This window comes from Emys orbicularis, chromosome 2 (genome assembly GCF_028017835.1).
Source record: "Emys orbicularis isolate rEmyOrb1 chromosome 2, rEmyOrb1.hap1, whole genome shotgun sequence".
NCBI classification, from domain to species: Eukaryota; Metazoa; Chordata; order Testudines; family Emydidae; genus Emys; species Emys orbicularis.
Genome location: NC_088684.1, coordinates 3327729 through 3346133, shown reverse-complemented (window position 1 = coordinate 3346133; position 18405 = coordinate 3327729). Strand labels below are relative to the sequence as shown.

General features: G+C 48.9%; 1 protein-coding gene across 1 annotated transcript in view; it reads left to right on the top strand.

The window, feature by feature from the left end:
• RECQL4 (RecQ like helicase 4) overlaps positions 1-18405 on the top strand; it is a 37930-nt gene that overhangs the window by 2571 nt on the left and 16954 nt on the right. Inside the window, exons 2-8 of the mRNA XM_065398656.1 lie at positions 285-318; positions 1546-1655; positions 3050-3193; positions 6638-7830; positions 10052-10151; positions 12201-12330; positions 16474-16596. Of these exons, the coding sequence (XP_065254728.1) occupies positions 285-318; positions 1546-1655; positions 3050-3193; positions 6638-7830; positions 10052-10151; positions 12201-12330; positions 16474-16596 (1834 nt within the window). The remainder of the gene's footprint in view (positions 1-284; positions 319-1545; positions 1656-3049; positions 3194-6637; positions 7831-10051; positions 10152-12200; positions 12331-16473; positions 16597-18405) is intronic.

Here is an 18405-nt window from a genome sequence, read left to right as displayed (position 1 = left end):
GTGAATCTCTGTCCCCAAAAGCTTGCAGCATAAAGGTTTGAGTATGAACCATGCGGGATAAACATGGAGGGGCTGAGAGTCATTCTAGCTGGAAAACAATGTGGAACAGAAGGGTTCTCAGGAGTCCTTGAAGCAGGCTGCCTAGGGCACTTGGTGCACAGGGAGGAGAGAAGGTGGTTCCAAGTGGGAGAAGAACACAAGGAGCAAGTGGGAGGGATAGAGCCTCTCTCCAAACACACATGCACCTGGGATTAATGCCTAATAGTTTAGTATTTGTTTTACAGACTGATATGGAAGAGGCTCCAGAGGAGACAAAGAGTAAGTATGAGCTATAAACTCCCCAAACTGCACAGTTGCTTCATGGGGTGAGGGGGAGGGTGTGCCTGTGTCACTAATGAAGGATCAGCCCATGGGAAAAATCACCATTGACTGCAAAGGAGATAAGACTTTTGCTATAGCTGTCCCGGGAAAGGCTCTCCTTTCCCTTGGGGTGATCGGTAAGTAGGATGGCTCCCCACCCCCATACAGCTCTGCCACATACTTTCCCTGTGACCTTGAGTAAGTCACTTAACTTTCCTGCCTCAGTTTCCCCTTCTGTGAACTTGAGATGCTGCTGCCCTGCTTCACTGGGACCTATACTAATTTATATAAAGCACTCTGAGATCCTTGGAGGGTGCTAGATGAAAGTAAAATTATTGTTATGTATGTTGAGTCAATATAGAAAATGGGCATTTAAAGTAAAAGTTTATTTAAAGAGAAGAGAACAATGTTCAATCTTAGACTTGAAATACTGTATTTCAAAGTCTTTAATAAGACGTTAGGCCTGGAAATATTAGATTTTAATTGGCATATGTCAGTAATATTGGATTTCTCTCTCCACTCAGAAACAATAGGGAGCAGGAGAAATTCCCGAATTATTCCCATTGAAATCAGTTGTAGTTAGGGGCCCAGGCCCATAAGGCACCTCAGCTGGGCACGTGGCTGATGTATGCTTCGATGGGACATGTGTGAGGGGTCGCTCAATTTCAGCACATACTACCTCATGCGTAGAAACTAAATCTTGGGGCCCAATCCTGCCAATACTTATACACATGATTAACTTTACACATGGGAGTTGTCCATTAACTCAACCGGAAAACTCATGTGCGCAAGTTTAAGCAGATGCATGTTTTTAAGGTCGGGCCTAAGACATGAAATATGGTAATCAAATATTGTGCTTTGATTTCTCGATCTGTTGTGAATCCCGATGGCAGTCGTTAAATGTTGTATAAATAACAATGAGGATGATTTTGGTTTTTATCAATTCCAGCTAGTGTAAAAAATTAGCTTTCAAAAGTCAGGAAAGGGTCTTTAGACATAATTATTTATGTACAAATCAAATCCCTCCAAACTTAAATCTACAGCATCCTTGTTCTTCGGGGAATGGGTGTCTGCTTTCCTCTACTAGTACATTACTGCTTGGGTTTTCCAACAGAAATAAGACCATGGAACGTGTCCCAGCTACCTTATGAAATCTACTCTTATCATCCTTATTTTAATGCACAGAACTATACAGAGAGTATAAAGTGCTAAAGCAAGCAAGAGAGCATCAAGGCCCCCCTGAATCCAGCTCAGTTTGCCAGCAAGCTGCTAAAGAAACCCCAGCAGTGGAACAGGTAACCAAGGGACACTTGTGCTTTGCTGAGCTCAGCAGCGTCTTTGCAGGGGCATCTCTTTCTGGGAGTTGTGACAAGACCTGATTGTGCAGCTCTTGTGTATGCAGAACTTGCACGGACTTTGCTAGCTCTGGGTTGGAGGGATTGCAACAATCAACCTAAGTTACATCGGCATACAGCCACCGCAGTTATTAAATCGCTTGTGTCTGCACACTTGGCTCCTTGTGCTGGCAGTGTGCGTCCTCACCAGGAGCGCTTGTACTGATTGTACTGTCAGCATGGGGCATTGTGAGACTGCTCCTGGAGGCCATTAACAGTCAACGTAAGCAACACAGTGTCTATACTGATACTGTATCAACCTAATTACATCAACTGTGATTATACCACTCGGAGAGGTGGTATGACTGAATTGCTGTGGAGAGGCACTTGTAGAGTGCCATCCAGCCCCTCCCTAGCCCCAGCTCTGCTCCAGTCCGGCCCCCAGCTGCATCCCTGGCTCCCGTCCCCTTGAGCGCCTTGGCCCATCCCCAACCTTGGCCACTGGCCACAGCTCCATTCCCGGCCTGGGGCAGAGGCTGGGGGAAAGGCTGGGAGTGGAGCCACACTTGGCCACGGGCCCGGCTGCTAGCCCCCACCGCAGCTCGGCTGCGGCTCTGCTCCTGCCCCCAGACCCGGCCTAGCCTCGGACCCCTTACCTCTGTCTGCATGTGTCCCCCCAGCCATGGTCCCAGCCCTGGGGTGTGGACAGGGTTAAGGGGGGGGCCCTCACAAGTTTGGGGACTGCTGCACTAGAGCAGGGGTTCTCAATCTTTTTCTTTCTGAGGCCCCCTCAACAAGCTATAAAAACTCCACAGCCCACCTGTGCCACAATAACTGGTTTTCAGCATCCAAAAGCCAAGGCTGGCGTAGGGGGGGGAGCAAGCAGGTCAATTGCCTGGGGCCTGATGCCATGGGGCCCCCCCAAATCTATATTGCCCAGGCTTCAGTTTCAGCCCCGAGTGGCAGGGGTCAGGGCGCAGGCTTCAATCCCATGCAGTGGGGCTTCAGCTTTCTACCCTGGGGCCCAGCGAGTCTCATGCTGGCCCTGCTTGGCGGCCCCCATGAAACCTGCTCACAGCACCCTGGAGGGCCTCGGACCCCTGGTTGACAACCACTGCACTAGAGGATGATGGGCTGATACACACCTGAAGGCCTGATGTTTTCCATCCAGCTCCCTTTGCCCTCTTGGGAGGGCTAACGGATAGTACAGTGTTACTTATTAATGTGTAGGTACTCTCTGGCTCTTCATCCCCCCTCCCCCCCATCTCAAAGATCAGTGATCATGTGCTTGTGCTCTCTAATTGGCTCCTAGAGAAGTGCTCTAGCTTGGTTTAACTGTTTTCTCTTTATTCGAGGCACCTGACTCGGGTTGCTGGGGCGCACATCTGAATCGAGGGCAGACAGCCCCCAAGCTGAGCCACCAGGACCGTGACACCCTAAAGGCGTCTGCGCAGTTTTTTGGAATGAAGCTGAAAGCCAACCTGGGAGCGGCCATAAAGGTCTGGCAACTCCGTGAAAGGGCCTTTGATGTTTGGGTAACTTCAGGGTAGTTCTGATGAACAAACCCCTGGGCTTCCGAAGGAGGAGCATTTGTGTGATAGGCTTAGGAGAGGAGACGTCGCTCTAGCACTCTGAATGGATTCACTAGGCAGAATCTCATGTCTAGTCCCAAACAGCAGAGGTGGCCAACGTGTGAGCCATTAAATTCAGTAATGTTGCTCTCCTCTTTAATGCCGAAGTGCAGACTGGGTGGACTACAGCTCTTGGGACGGGATGCTCCACAGGAGGCCAAGCTTAGATCAAGAGGGCACATTGCATGCTGGGAGCTGTAGCCTGCAGCTGCCCCTCTGTTTAGTACAGAGGCTCAGCCTGCGTAATCCCCTCCCTTTCATGTGTGCAGGCGCAGTTTGAAATGAAGCTTGCATGGCAGGCAGTGGAGAGAGAGCCCAGGAGGCACCTCTCAAAGCGGCTCATGGCCCTTTCTCAGAAGAGGAGGAAAATGCCCCGCTGCATTTCCAGACAGGGCCCCAGGGTTGAGTGCCCAGCAAATTTTCAGCGAACCTTGTTAGCAAATCAAACCTGTGAACTCTGCAAAACCCTCTACGAGTGAGAGGGGCTCAGTTCAAACGATGCTGAGTCACGTGATCCATTTTCATGAGGTCACGGAGGTGATCTGCAAACCAGCTGAGGGGTTAGACTGCACCCCCGGCGCTGTGTGAGGCTCCTCTTTCATCTGACTCTGCTGTTCTCAGATAACAAGGCTGGAGAAAGGGGGCTGATACATTTTGTTTGTTTTAGTTCCCACCGAATATCTAATGAAGCTTTGATTTGCCCTTGCTTGGTGCTGTTCACAAAGGTAGTTCTTCTGGGCTGGTTAAACCCTTTCGCTCAGGAGCTGCTGCATAATGAAAACGAGTCTGATATCTGGTGAGATCTCTTAGATGTGTTCAGCACATGGGACTGAAATCACAGGAATTCTCCTTTAAGAGGCTGCTAATTCCTGCCCAAGGCAAAGCGGGTATTTTCAGAAGCAATGGAAATTAGGTTTGGATATTTACTATCCTGTTGTAATATTGAATCCTTGGAAAGTATTCAAGATGTAGTGCCCATCTTTAAAAAAGGGAAGAAGGAGGATCCGGGGAACTACAGGCCAGTCAGCCTCACCTCAGTCCCTGGAAAAATCATGGAGCAGGTCCTCAAGGAATCAATTATGAAACACTTAGAGGAGAGGAAAGTGATCAGGAACAGTCAGCATGGATTCACCAAGGGGAAATCGTGCCTGACTAACCTAATTGCCTTCTATGATGAGATAACTGGCTCTTTGGATGAGGGGAAAGCAGTGGATGTGTTATTCCTTGACTTTAGCAAAGCTTTTGATACGGTCTCCCACAGTATTCTTGCTGCCAAGTTAAAGAAGTATGGGCTGGATGAATGGACTGTAAGGTGGATAGAAAGCTGGCTAGATCGTCGGGCTCAACGGGTAGTGATCAATGGCTCCATGTCTAGTTGGCAGCCAGTTTCAAGCGGAGTGCCCCAAGGGTCGGTCCTGGGGCCGGTTTTGTTTAATATCTTTATTAATGATCTGGAGGATGGTGTGGACTGCACTCTCAGCAAGTTTGCTGATGACACTAAACTAGGAGGCGTGGTAGATACACTAGAGGGTAGGGATCGGATACAGAGGGACCTAGACAAATTAGAGGATTGGGCCAAAAGAAACCTGATGAGGTTCAACAAGGACAAGTGCAGAGTCCTGCACTTAGGACGGAAGAATCCCATGCACAGCTACAGACTAGGGACCGAATGGCTAGGTAGCAGTTCTGCAGAAAAGGACCTAGGGGTCACAGTGGACGAGAAGCTGGATATGAGTCAACAGTGTGCTCTTGTTGCCAAGAAGGCTAACGGCATTTTGGGCTGTATAAGGAGGGGCATTGCCAGCAGATCGAGGGACGTGATCGTTCCCCTTTATTCGACATTGGTGAGGCCTCATCTGGAGTACTGTGTCCAGTTTTGGGCCCCACACTACAAGAAGGATGTGGAAAAATTGGAAAGAGTCCAGCGGAGGGCAACAAAAATGATTAGGGGTCTGGAGCACATGACTTATGAGGAGAGGCTGAGGGAACTGGGATTGTTTAGTCTCCAGAAGAGAAGAATGAGGGGGGATTTGATAGCAGCCTTCAACTACCTGAAGGGGGGTTCCAAAGAGGATGGAACTCGGCTGTTCTCAATGGTGGCAGATGACAGAACAAGGAGCAATGGTCTCAAGTTGCAGTGGGGGAGGTCTAGGTTGGATATTAGGAAACACTATTTCACTAGGAGGGTGGTGAAGCACTGGAATGCGTTACCTAGGGAGGTGGTGGAGTCTCCTTCCTTGGAGGTTTTTAAGGCCCGGCTTGACAAAGCCCTGGCTGGGATGATTTAGTTGGGAATTGGTCCTGCTTTGAGCAGGGGGTTGGACTAGATGACCTCCTGAGGTCCCTTCCAACCCTGATATTCTATGATTCTATGAAAGCTGCCTAAACCAGAGCTCCTGACTCCTTGTAGTAACTAAAGATCCCCTGGCATGTTCCCCTGGAGTAGAGGTGTTACTTCCAGTGTCATGATCAGATTTCATTTGGGTATCTACATTCTACAGCACGAAACCTCACCAGCAGGTTCTGTTGGATGCCATATTCTTCACTTCCTGTCCCAAAGTTTTTGAGCAGTTTGTTAAAACAGCTGCCACGTTCCACTCCAGAGGTGGCTGCATTTCACTGATTGTTGAAGCGATCCCTCTGCGCATAGCTTGTTAATCTGGGCCAAATTCTGCTGGGTCTTGCACTCATGCTGCATCATGAGTAAGGCCGGTTGAACGTGGCCCTTCGCATCCTTTGGGGCGCTCTAAAAGCGTCACTCATTCTCATCAGAGGGAGGCATCCGTTGAAAGTGTCTTTGTTCTTGCATCTTCCCTTTAGTGTGAGGAGAAGATGGGTGTCGAGAGTTGATGTGGGAAAGCAAATGGAACCCGTTTGGAAGCCATTGGTGCACCAAAGAACTGCTACCCGGAGTAGCTGTGATGCTAGCACGACTGGTTATTCATTGGGGGTTTTTAAAGAGCTAACATTTTCTTTGGGGCTTGCTATAAGTTCTATATGTGCTGATGCTACACTTGAGGCTGTGCAGTGAAGCCAGTCTTTGCCCTGAAGAGTTGGCAGAGCTGATGGAGGCACCAGGAAGCCCAGAGGAAGGAATACTTTGGAGCTGTTTTTTAGCTGTTGGTTTGTGCCCCTTGTTGTAGACATCCTGGAAGAAGTGATTCTGTAGGAGCAACTTGGATTTGGGGCGGGAAAGGGCCTGGGGAAGCTGGATTCCAAGGGTGTCTGTGTATAGAGGCGACACGGAGAGAAGTAGTGTAGGGCCTAGACTGGGAATGCCGAAAATTTACCACCATTTAATTCTGATTGCAGGAGCGTCCTATAACTTTGAGGAAGTCCTTGACTCCCCGAGGGAAGCCAGCTGTGCCCCTGTTGGAGAAGAGCTCAGACAACAGCAACCAGGGTGCATCTCCAAAGTCCCCCCAGATGCCATCGCTGAAAAGCAACAAAGACTGCATTACTAACTCTGATCCTAATGAGCCAGGAGACCTCCTCCTCCCGCCATCGATATCGAGGCTGGCCCCCACCATCCTGTCTGCAGGGCTGAAGCCGAGCCCTGAGGTGAATAAATTCCAGCAATTGAAGCAGACTGTGGCCCAGAGACTGGGCTCCCTGGATCCTGGCTGGCTGGACAGGTGTCAGGGCATCAGGGAGAAAGCAGGGGAGAGACCAAGAGAGGAAAGTGCTTCTACCTCAAATGGCAGGAACAAAGAACAGACAAAAGCAGGCCGTGCCCTGCAGGGGAATGTTGCCCAACCTCTGCATGACCGTTCCCTGAACCAAACCACTGGAGCTAGGGCTCAGTCCCCGGAAAGTGAGCATGTTCCACCTCTAGGAAACTGCCTCCTGGGGAGCTGGAAGCTGCAGGGACACCGGGATCCTTCTAGGAGAAACCGGCAAGGAGCTGCGCTGGAGGGGGACGAGCTAATGAAAGGTGGTGGAGATGGCTGCAGGGTGGCTGTGAAGGACGAACAGGGCACTAGTGAAACCCAAGGGAACGGCAGGATGGACTCGACGCTTGGTGCTGCTGAAATCAGCATTGCCAAAGAACGTGTCAGTAAACCTAAGACTCTCCCAAAGGATGCCCATCAGGGAGCAGAGCAGGAGAAGCTTGGTAACACTTCAGGAGGGGAGGGAGGAGCCTCTTGTAGAACAGGGGACGGGCCCAGTCGACCCAAGAAGGTCAAAGCGACCAATAAAAAGAGGCAGCGAACTGCCACGGCCAGCAGAGATGATGGTGTGACAGGCCCAGAAGATGGTGCTGTGGCGCCAAAGCGCAGGCGGACTAATGCATCAGCCAGAGACAACCCCGTCTCTGTGAAGAAGAAAGCAAGAAGGGCTGTCTGTGAGCCAAAGCCAGGCGAAAACAACTTGGAAGAGGATGGGGAGTCTGTGGAGGCTAAAGAGGAGAAGGGAAGGGATGTGCCAAAGCTCTCTGAAAACCTCCTTGGAGAAGTCGAAGGGGAGGGGAAGCACAAATGGAGCAGCAGAGCCAGCGTCTGCAGGTGGGTTTGGTCTCTTCTGGTGGCTCAGCCTTGGGGTTGGGAATCCAGCTGGGGTAGCCAAAGTGCAGCCCACAGGATTGTACAATGTAGCCAGAAGTTGTCCTTGTCTTGAGTATAGAGAAGCAGCCCTTGGAGACTAAAGGTCCCACCATGCAATGCTCCCTGTTGACCCAAGTGGCCAGGGATCTAGAGCTCGCCATCTCACGGGTGTGTAAGATGGGCAACTCTTGCAGCGTCATCTGCAATTCCTGAAAACCGCCTGGCAGTAAAATAAATGGGGGAAGGGATAGCTCAGTGGTTTGAGCATTGGCCTGCTAAACCCAGGGTTGTGAGTTCAATCCTTGAGGGGGCCATTTAGGGATCTGGGGCAAAAATCTGTCTGGGGATTGGTCCTGCTTTGAGCAGGGGGTTGGACTAGATGACCTTCTGAGGTTCCTTCCAACCCTGATATTCTATGAAATCTGCTTGGACCTGAACAGCATCTGAAACGTGTGATGAAACTGGCCTAAGCTGGTGTTCCAAGGTGCAAGTGCTTTCCCAGTTGACTTCAATACCGAATGAGCATCCTCATGCCCTAATGTAGCCTGCTTCCTGCCTGCAGCTCTTATGGAGTGTGCAAGGTCTATATTTATTTAACTATGGGCCAGATCCTCTCTTGTGCGAAGAGGCACTTGGTCCTGCAGATGAGAGAAGCAATCAGGGAACCAGTCACAGCGCCCCAATTCTCAAGCTGGCCCTGGCATAAATTGGAGCAGTGTAGAGGCTGCTCTGACTGTGACCGTTGGCTCTGGTCATTGAGAGACCGTATACCAGCTGAGAACTGCTATGGGGGAGCAGAGTTTGATCTCTGTAGCCAGAGGAGTCTGGCTCTCTGCAATGAGCAGGTGACTAAACCCTCCAGCTGCCGATAGCAGGGGTGACGCTGATGTAACAGGAGAAATAAATCAAAACCAGGGCAGGGAAGGAAGCTGCGCAAAGGGGTTGCCAAATGGAAATTGGGAGCCGGGGAGGTTTAGGATGAGATGGTGCTTTTTCAAGCCACTAAATGGCGATTGCAAGCAGTGTAGGGGTAAAATAAACCCAACTCAGCCCAGTGTAGTGGGCAGTAGACGCTAGCCCAGCAGAGATGCTGCAAGGAAGCTAGACGACTTTCCAATCTGCTTGTCAAAGCACCTCCACATCCCGTTTCGCGGCAGGTGGCACATTAAATATTGACGGGGAGAGAGAGAGGACCTGTATCCAGAGCCTTTCTCGAGGTAAGTGCTGAGCTGCCCGGCTCCTTTTGCAGAGTGACTCCAGGGGTTCGAAACTAGCTCTGGAGCCCTGAGGGGAAGAGGAGCGATCAGTACTGACTGGTTCAGAATATCTCCCTCCCTATGTTACTAAGCACGTATTGGGTTCTTTAAACATTGCTTTAAAAATATTGCTTGGGGACAGATTCTTCCCCACCCAAATCAGTGGGGTTGCTCTCAGAATAAGGTCATCTTCAGTGTGTGTGAGAGTGGCAGAATCTGGCCCTTCTCTTGGGTAGTCTCATGTCAGTCATAGACTTTAAGGTCAGAAGGGACCCTTATGATCGTCTAGTCTGGAAAGCATGGGACTTGGAGTCAGGGCACCTCGGTTCTGTTCCTGGCTCTCCCACAGACGGAGCGTGTAACTTTGGGCCACACTTAAGCCAATGCTTTCAGAAGTCTCCACTAATTTTGGGTGCCCCACATGAGACCCCTTGTGCCTGGTTTTTCACAAACACTTAGTGGCTCTGATGAGAGTCGTGGGTGCTTAACCCCTCTGCTAGCCAAGCCAAAGTGTCTCAAGGTGGCCTCTCCAAAATCAAGGCCCCCAGAATGAGAAAAGCAACTTTTGAAAATGTGGCCATTAGCGTCTCTGTGCCTCAGTTTCCCCTCTGTAAAATGGGGATGACGATATCTGTCATGGGGAGTTGTGAAGATTAATCGTTGTTTCTGCAGCACTTTGAAATCCTTGGATGGGAGGTGCCAGGGAAGGGCAGCGTGGTATAGATTTCACCAGTGGTGCGGCTTTACTACTTGCATTTCAGTCTGCTTGGGAAAATGAAACTAGACCTATCCCCATCTCTTGCCATTGCTCCATGTTGCCTTCCTTGATGCAGTCCAGCTTTCATTGCAGCAAGAATACAATCCAGTGCATCTTCATGGGCAACATACACGCTGCCTGACTCTACCGTCTGGACTTGCTTTTCCAGGGCCCCTCCAAAGAAGGACGGCAACTTTGTCAGACTCAACCTGAAGAAGAAATCTCATGTTAAAGGTTACGCGTTGAGAGGACATCGCCTTCGCAAGCAGGTGAGATGGCCAATTGCTTGGCGAGTCCTAATTAAGGGGAGGATCCCCCTTTATAAAAGAGCAACAACCCTCATTTCCCATGTCCCTGTGTCTGTCCATGCTGCTAACCTCTTCTTCCCCATCTCCGCTGTCCCGCAGCACAGGCTGTGAGCAGTTCTGAATGTTTCATTCTGTGCTGCAGACCGTATTTCTGATGGAGCTAGGTATTTATACCCTCTTGCTTGCTAGGTATTGCAAACTTTGAGTGATAGCTTGTAATTTTAACACAATTTGCAGTACCCCGCAGGGGCCTTCTCCAAAGAGAGGTGCTACTGAAATATATTCGCCTTCTAGCGAAGATTTGCTGGGATGCTTAGTGGACTGCTATGTGAGTGAGAGAGAAAGCGTGTCTAGTGGGGGGTACAGAGGGAAGAAATACATTCTGATTTTAGCTGAAAGAAAAGCCTGTTTATTTTTAAAGCTTGGTATGTTTACACAGCACATCTGCAAACGTGATCCACAGGCAAAGGGACCAAGCAGTATAAAAATTTCTGGGTTATCGGTTGCTTCTCAAAACGGTTTATGTGGAAGCGCTGATAGCCTTTCCCTGGGTTGACTCTTTGGATGATGATTGTCCCTGTATCACATCTGAGTAGCTTCAAGGACAGGTGAGGACGGCAGATGCTGCTAGGAGACGCTTTCTGTAAGAATTTTCTTTCCAATCTAACAAAATCAGAAAATCTGACTTTGTTTATTTCAGACCTCAGAGCCTGAGGCAATGCGTTCCAGTTGACGGGAAAGGTCATAGAAATGTGCAGGGAGGGTTGGTTGTATTTTGAATCTCTCTTAAAAATAAACCTCTCTTGTGTTTGATCCGCTGTTCCCTGCCTGGCTAGCCCCTGGAGTTTGGATCTCTTTAGATCTCTCAAACTCATAGGGTTCGAATAGACCCCCTGCCCTGCAGCAAAGGGAGACCAAGGAAATGCTGCCTGGGGGCTGGGCGCCCTGGAGGAGGTAGGGCGTGTGCCCTCCAAACCCTACAGATCCTGGGTACCTATAGGCTAGAGATACTGGCACTGTACAGAGGGGATGCTGCTTTGTTAGGGGTGCTCTTCTCACCCCGCAGAGTCCTAGAGCTCTAGCCCAAGCCCAGAAATCTACTCCGCAATGAAACCGCCCCACAGCCTGCGCCTGGAAGCCCGAGTCGGTTGGCATAGGCCGGCCGTGGGGTTTTCTGTGCTGTGTAGACATACCCTCAGTCTACTTTCTTTAACCTTCTCTTTGTTAAGCTGTGACTTGATTGCAGTCTATAATACCTATGTGGGGAACACATATGTGATAATGGGCTCTTCAATCTAGCAGCGAAAGGTTGGAAGTTGAAGTTAGACAACTCAGACTGGAAATAAGACACACATTTTTAATGGTGAAGGTAATTAACCACTGGAACAATTTATCGAGGGTTGTGGTAGATTCTCTATCACTGACGATTTTAAAATCAACCTTGGATGTTTTTCTAAAAGATCCACTCTAGGAATTATTTTGGGGCAGGTGTGACACAGGAGGTCAGATTAGATGATTGCAATGGTCCCTGCTGGCCTTGGATTCCATGAAACACCGAGCAAGAGGCAGTTCCTGCCCCAGAGAGCTTACAGTCTAACTTAACCGAGGAAAATGCAGACGGTTTTAAGGCTTCTTCATCCCAGTGGCGAGAACAAGGAGTCCCTTTCCAGCACATTTGCTAAGCGAGCTACCAAAAGGCTGGTTTCCAGCCAGTCATTTCTAGCCTCCCATCATCTGCAGTTTCAAATGAATTCAGAATTCTCCTTTGTTTTGCTTCATGGCCTAACAGTTGTGCAGTGTTGCTGTGCAGTGTTGCATACCGGCTGACTGCCACCCCCAGAGGTGGTGCATTTCCCAGGAGTGAGGCATGATTTCCCTTTACATGATCTCCACACACTGACTGGGTGTGGAGATGTAGGAGGTTCCTATGTCCCTGATCTGGCTGTTTCTGGTGGGGCCTGTTTGGCTTACAAGCAAGGCCCTGGCTTAGGCATGCTGGTCCCTTTACAGGTGTGGAAGCAGAAGTGGCAGAAGAAAGGCGAATGGTTTGGAGGAGGTGGCAGATGCTTCGACAGGGGCTCAGATACCTGCTTCAGATGTGGCGGAACAGGGCACTGGGCCTCAGAGTGTAAGGGCAGAGGTAAGGGCTTTCTACCTCCCACAGCCAGCTGGGCCAACCTGAAAAAGCAACAGCCCACATCAGATACCTGCACCGGTGTCAGGAACTGCTGCATAAACAAGGACGATGTGCTCGGGTCAGCCATGCTTGGCAATAGTAATGTTTTGGGAGGTTGACGTGTGGCCAAGGGTCAGCTGGGTGCATGGCAGGGCGTGTTCCTGGATTTTACTTTATTGCACGAACAGGTTAGGTTATAAAGTTCCACCCACTTTACCTTTTAATGCTGGATAAATTACAGCAACAGCATGTGATAAATGTTAGCTGTGCAGCAATGAATGAGAACACAACACAAGCTCTAATGAATACAGAGAGCCCCCAGGTGTGCAGGACAGTAAAGACTGCTGCTTGCCAGAGGCAATAGGGAACTTTCCCAATGCCAAGCATCAAGAGGAGTAACAGTGGGAATCTCTCCTCTCCCCTCCTGCTGGTTTCAGGACCTGGCCTTTGGGGGAAACCTCTCATAGGAAGAGACAGAAAAGATTAAGATTGTTACCTTAGAGAAGAGAAAAATGGACATGATAAAAGTCTATAACCCAATGAATGGTTTAGAGAAGGAGATCGAGAGCTTCTGCTCTCCCTGGCTCACAGCACAGGAACAAGGGGAAACTCAGTGACGTTGGTGGGAAACTGATCAAAGGAAATATGTTTACAGAAAACATGTAACTAGATTGTGGAACTTGCTGCCACAGGATGTCATTGTGGACAAGAACCTAGCAAGACTGAAAAAGGGACTGGAATGCCTATGGATATCCAGAGTTAGAGTAGCTCATGTAAAAGAGGGGTATTGGAAGGGCCATCAAACCTGCTTCAGGGTTTAAGCCAATCTCTAACTACTAGAGACCAGGATGAGAGCTAACGTAGGGTCTGATTATCCCACATCTACTGCGGGGTTCTTATACCTTCCTCTGAAGCATCTGATGCTGGTCAGAGACTGGATACCTCGGGTCTGATCCAGTCTAGCAATTCCTGTGTTCCTATGAAAAGTGACTGGTCCTGACAGCGTTTGCCCAGGCCACCAGCTTGCAGAGAGCTAGATACTGGATCTTATCAATCATTTCATGGTCTCGATCCCATTTTGCCTTTTTTCCTTCCAATTCAGCTAGATGTATGTGTGCATTCGGGGCAAGGAGCTCCTGGCCCTCAGAGACTGTGTACGGGCTTTGGAGGCCAGGGTGGCTGAGCTAGAGGCGCTAAGGGAGACAGAGAGATACATAGATGAGGCTTTCCGGGACACAGTAGAACGGTCCCACCCCCGGTCTGACAGCCTCTGTGCTGTTGAGGAGGATGAAAGCCTCAGGGAAGGAGAACATCCAACTGGAGCAGAGGGGAACGACCCCATAGTTGGGACCTTCCTTCCAGATGATGTCGTGGTATCCTCTTGCACTGAGGATACCTCTTCGGGGGAGAGAACTCCAGTTATTAGGAAGAGACAGGTATTAGTAACTGGCGATTCGATCATTAGAAACATAGATAGCTGGGTTTGCGAGGACCGGGAGAACCGCATGGTGACTTGCCTGCCTGGTGCAAAGGTTGCGGATTTCTTGAGACATCTAGACAGATTTGTGTGTAGTGCTGGGGAGGATCTGGTGGTCATGGTACATGTAGGTACCAGTGACATAGGGAAGGATAGGAGAGAGGTCCTGGAGGCCAAATTTAGGCTGCTAGGTAAGTGGTTGAAGTCCAGGACCTCCATGGTAGCATCCTTTAAAAAGTGGAAGTTAAATCCTAGTGAGGAAAATAGAAAGGAGCATAAACTCTGACAAGTGAAGGGTAAAAACATAATTGGAAAGGCCAAAAAAGAATTTGAAGAACAGCTAGCCAAAGACTCAAAAAGTAATAGCAAAATTTTCTTAAGTACATCAGAAGCAGGAACCCAGCTAAACAACCAGTGGGGCCAGTGGACGATCTAGATGCTAAAGGAGCACTCAAGGACGATAAGGCCATTGCCGAGAAACTAAATGAATTCTTTGCATTGGTCTTCACGGTTGAGGATGTGAGGGAGATTCCCAAACCTGAGCCATTCTTTTTAGGTGACAGATCTGAGGAACTGTCCCAGATTGAGATGTCATTAGAGGAGGTTTTGGAACAAATTGATAAACTAAACAGTAATAAGTCACCAGAACCAGATGGTTTTCACCCAAGAGTTCTGAAGGAACTCAAATGTGAAATTGCAGGACTACTAACTAGTCTATAACCATTTAAATCAGCTTCTGTACCAAATGACTGGAGGATAGCTAATGTGAGGCCAGGTTTTAAAAAAGGGCTCCAGAGGAGACCCCGGCAATTACAGGCCAGTAAGCCACACTTCAGTACCAGGCAAACTGGTTGAAACTATAGTCAAGAACAAAATTGTCAGACACCTAGATTAACATAATATGTTGGGAAAGAATGAACATGGTTTTTGTAAAGCGAAATTGTGCCTCACCAATCTACTAGAATTCTTTGAGGGGGTCAACAAGCATGTGGACAAGGGGGATCCAGTGGATATAGTGTATTTAGATTTTCAGAAAGCCTTTGACAAGGTCCCTCACCAAAGACTCTTAAGCAAAGAAAGCTGTCATGGGATAAGAGGGAAGGTTCTCTCATGGATTGCTAACTGGTTAAAAGATAGGAAACAAAGGGTAGGAATAAATGGTCAGTTTTCAGAATGGAGAGAGGTAAATAGTGGTGTCCCCCAGGGGTCTGTACTGGTCCTTGTCCTATTTATCATATTCATAAATGATCTCGAAAAGGGAGTAAATAGTGAGATGGCAAAATTTGCAGATAGTTAAGTCCCAGGCAGACTGCGAAGAGCTACAAAGGGATCTCTCAAAACTGGGTGACTGGGCAACAAAATGGCAGATGAAATTCAGTGTTGATAAATGCAAAGTAATGCACATTGGAAAACATAATCCTAACTATACATATAAAATGATGGGGTCTAAATTTAGCTGTTACCACTCCAGAAAGAGATCTTGGAGTCACTGTGGACAGTTCTCTGAAAACATCCGCTCAATATGCAGCAGCAGTCAAAAAAGCGAACAGAATGTTGGTAACCGTTAGGAAAGAGATAGATAAGACAGAAAATATCATATTGACTCTATATAGATCCACGGTACACCCATATCTTGAATACTGCGTGCAGATGTGGTTGCCCCATCTCAAAAAAGATATATTGGACTTGGAAAAGGTTCAGAAAAGGGCAACAAAAATGATTAGGGGTATGGAATGGTTTCCCTATGAGGAGATATTAATAAGACTGGGACTTTTCAGCTTGGAAAAGAGACAACTAAGGGGGGGATATGATAGTCTATAAAATCATGACTGGTGTGGAGAAAGTAAATAAGGAAGTGTTATTTACTCCTTCTCATAACACACGAACTAGGGACTACCCAATGAAATTAATAGGCAGCACATTTAAAAGAAACAAAAGGCAGTATTTTTTTCACACAACACACAGTCAACCTGTGGAACTCCTTGCCAGAGGATGTTGTGAAGTTCAAGACTATAATAGGGTTAAAAAAAGAACTAGATAAATTCATGGAGGGTAGGTCCTTCAATGGCTATTAGCCAGGATGGGCAGGGATGGTGTCCCTAGCCTCTGTTTGCTAGAACTGGGAACGGGCCAGAGGGGATGGATCACTTGATGATTGCCTGTTCTGTTCATTCCCTCTGGGGCATCTGGCATTGGCCACTGTCAGAAGACAGGATACTGGGCTAGATGGACCTTTGGTCTGACCCAGTGTGGCTGTTCTTATGATGTCCCACAACCTGATCAGCCATAAACAGCTTAAAACTTGCTTTGGTCCTATAGTCTAGGCATTAGAATTGAATATAGCAGGACCTGGACCTTGGGCCAATTCCCAAGTGACAAACGCAATCACCAGCGATGACCTAAGCCTCCATGAGGACGTGTATCGGTTTCGTTTCTTTAAAGCGTTGGTGTGAAGCGTGTGGCATGTAGCGATCAGGCCCCTGAGTGTTGCTTTGCAATGGGTGTGCAGTTGGCTCTAAGTGCTGCTCAGGGCTGGCAAATTTACATGCTGGGACAGAGAGGTCCTGGCGTTCAGCGTCCCCCCCCCCCCCCCCCCCCCCCGTAGGAGTGAGACTCTTTCTGCCTTGCAGGGCTAGCTCAGGCTGTTGGCCCACAGCCGGAGGAAAACAGCGAAGCTATTGAAGAGGAGACGCCATTGCCCACTCTGGAAGAAGTGGCCCGGATGACTAACACGGCTTACAGCAAGATCTCAGGTGAGACTCTAATGGCGCAGAAGTTAATTGTGCCTTGGTTTGCTTCCTGGGCAGGTCAGGAGGGCTGGCTTGGCTTAATGCCGGGAGCACGTCTGCCTTGCTCTCCAGTGGCTCCTAGAGGCTGGTCGTGGAGTAGCAGTGCTATCCGTGACTAGATGGAAGGTTAAGTACTTGTATACAGTTTTGTAGCTTCAGAGTAGCAGCCGTGTTAGTCTGTATCCGCAAAAATAACAGGAGTACTTGTGGCACCTTAGAGACTAACAGCAGCTGTAGAAGGAAAGCTGAGATGGGAGCTTAGAAGGGTGCATGTTAAAGGGAACACAGTCCTGGATGGGTGCAAATGTGACCTTTCATGGAAATAACAGCAGTCTGGACTGTCACCTGCTGGTAACCTTTGTGGTCTCTCTTTCTTTTTTAATTGAACTAGACTGCAAAGTATTTTGGAGGAGCAAACAAACATGGTTGCAACCCTACAAAAACAAAGGGTTTTTCTCTCTATCTCTTTCAAGTCCTACACTGGGCCTTTCTGCTATGTGCTTGTGAGGAAGCGGATGCCTGGATCTGCTCCCTTCTCAATGCAATGACATTTTGAAGACCCTAGGGCGAGCCGTCCGCCAAAATCCTCAGTGGGGGTCCTGCCAGGGCGTGGCTCTCGGAGAACAGGAATCTTGTACAGTAACGCTAGCTCCTCAGAATCCGGTACATGTGTTTGTAGAGCGCTTCGCGCAGCGGGGCTCTGATCAGTGCCTGTGGCCCCTGGTGCGGTGGCAATACACCAATCAATACGAAATGGTCCGAGCTAGAGGGGAGAGACGAGGCAGAAGAAGGTTGATGTGTGTGCGCCTCTTCTGTCTGCAATGGGCCTCAGCAGCTGACAACATCCCTCGAAGCCAACTCCTGGTCTGGTACTGTCACGCCTTCTCTTCACCCCGCTGTGCGGCCGGTTTCACGCATTGATCTATCTCTGTACTGCAGCTAGTGCTAGGGTCAGCAGCCCAGGGAAGCTGCAGCCACTTCCGTCCAGTCTCTGCCCAGATGTGGGGTGCAGTTTGTATCTTCCCCCCAAGACCCATTTGATTGGTAAAGTGTTAATTACTCCATCCCGCCCACCACCATAGCCCTGTTCGACTCACTCTTGTTTGGCTTCCAAAGAGCAAACCCTCCACGAACGTCCAGGCTGACTTGTCTTGTAGATGAAAGAAAGCAAGGAAGAGTAACAGCAGAGTCTCCAGGAGAGCGCTCTGTGTGCGTCTCCTTTGAACTTTCTTGCAGCAGCTCTGAGAACAAAAATCCCCTTCTCTGCATGCAGCCCCCTCTTAAAAAAGTGCATCACACAGACAACAAAAGCATCCCCGTTTCCCTCTACACAAAAGCTGCGGTGTTCGTATTGGAGCTGATATGCTCCGTGCGATGGAGTTTCAGCGTGTGATGATGCCCCTATGGCTTTAGAATTTGCTGATGCTTAAGTCCAAGCATAACTCCTAGCCACAATACAGACTGGTTTATTGTTATCTGAGTGACTGGCAGCCCGGGGGGGGCTCATTAGTTCTGAATGCAAAAGATCTCGCTGTAAGAGTTCTTTACAACAGAGCACTAAAGAGGATTGTCTCTGTCCATCCAGGTGCTTATAACTCCCACCACTAGTGGCCTCCCACACAGTGGAAAAGAAGAAGTTGTCTCTTTCATGTTTTCCATCCCAGCCTGTAGTGGAAACAGCTCGATTGCTTTCTAGGTTTGCTTTGTCTTTGGCGGTATATGTTTGCATGTGTGGCTAGGTTGTGTGAATGTCAAGACATTGTTACGGGAAAG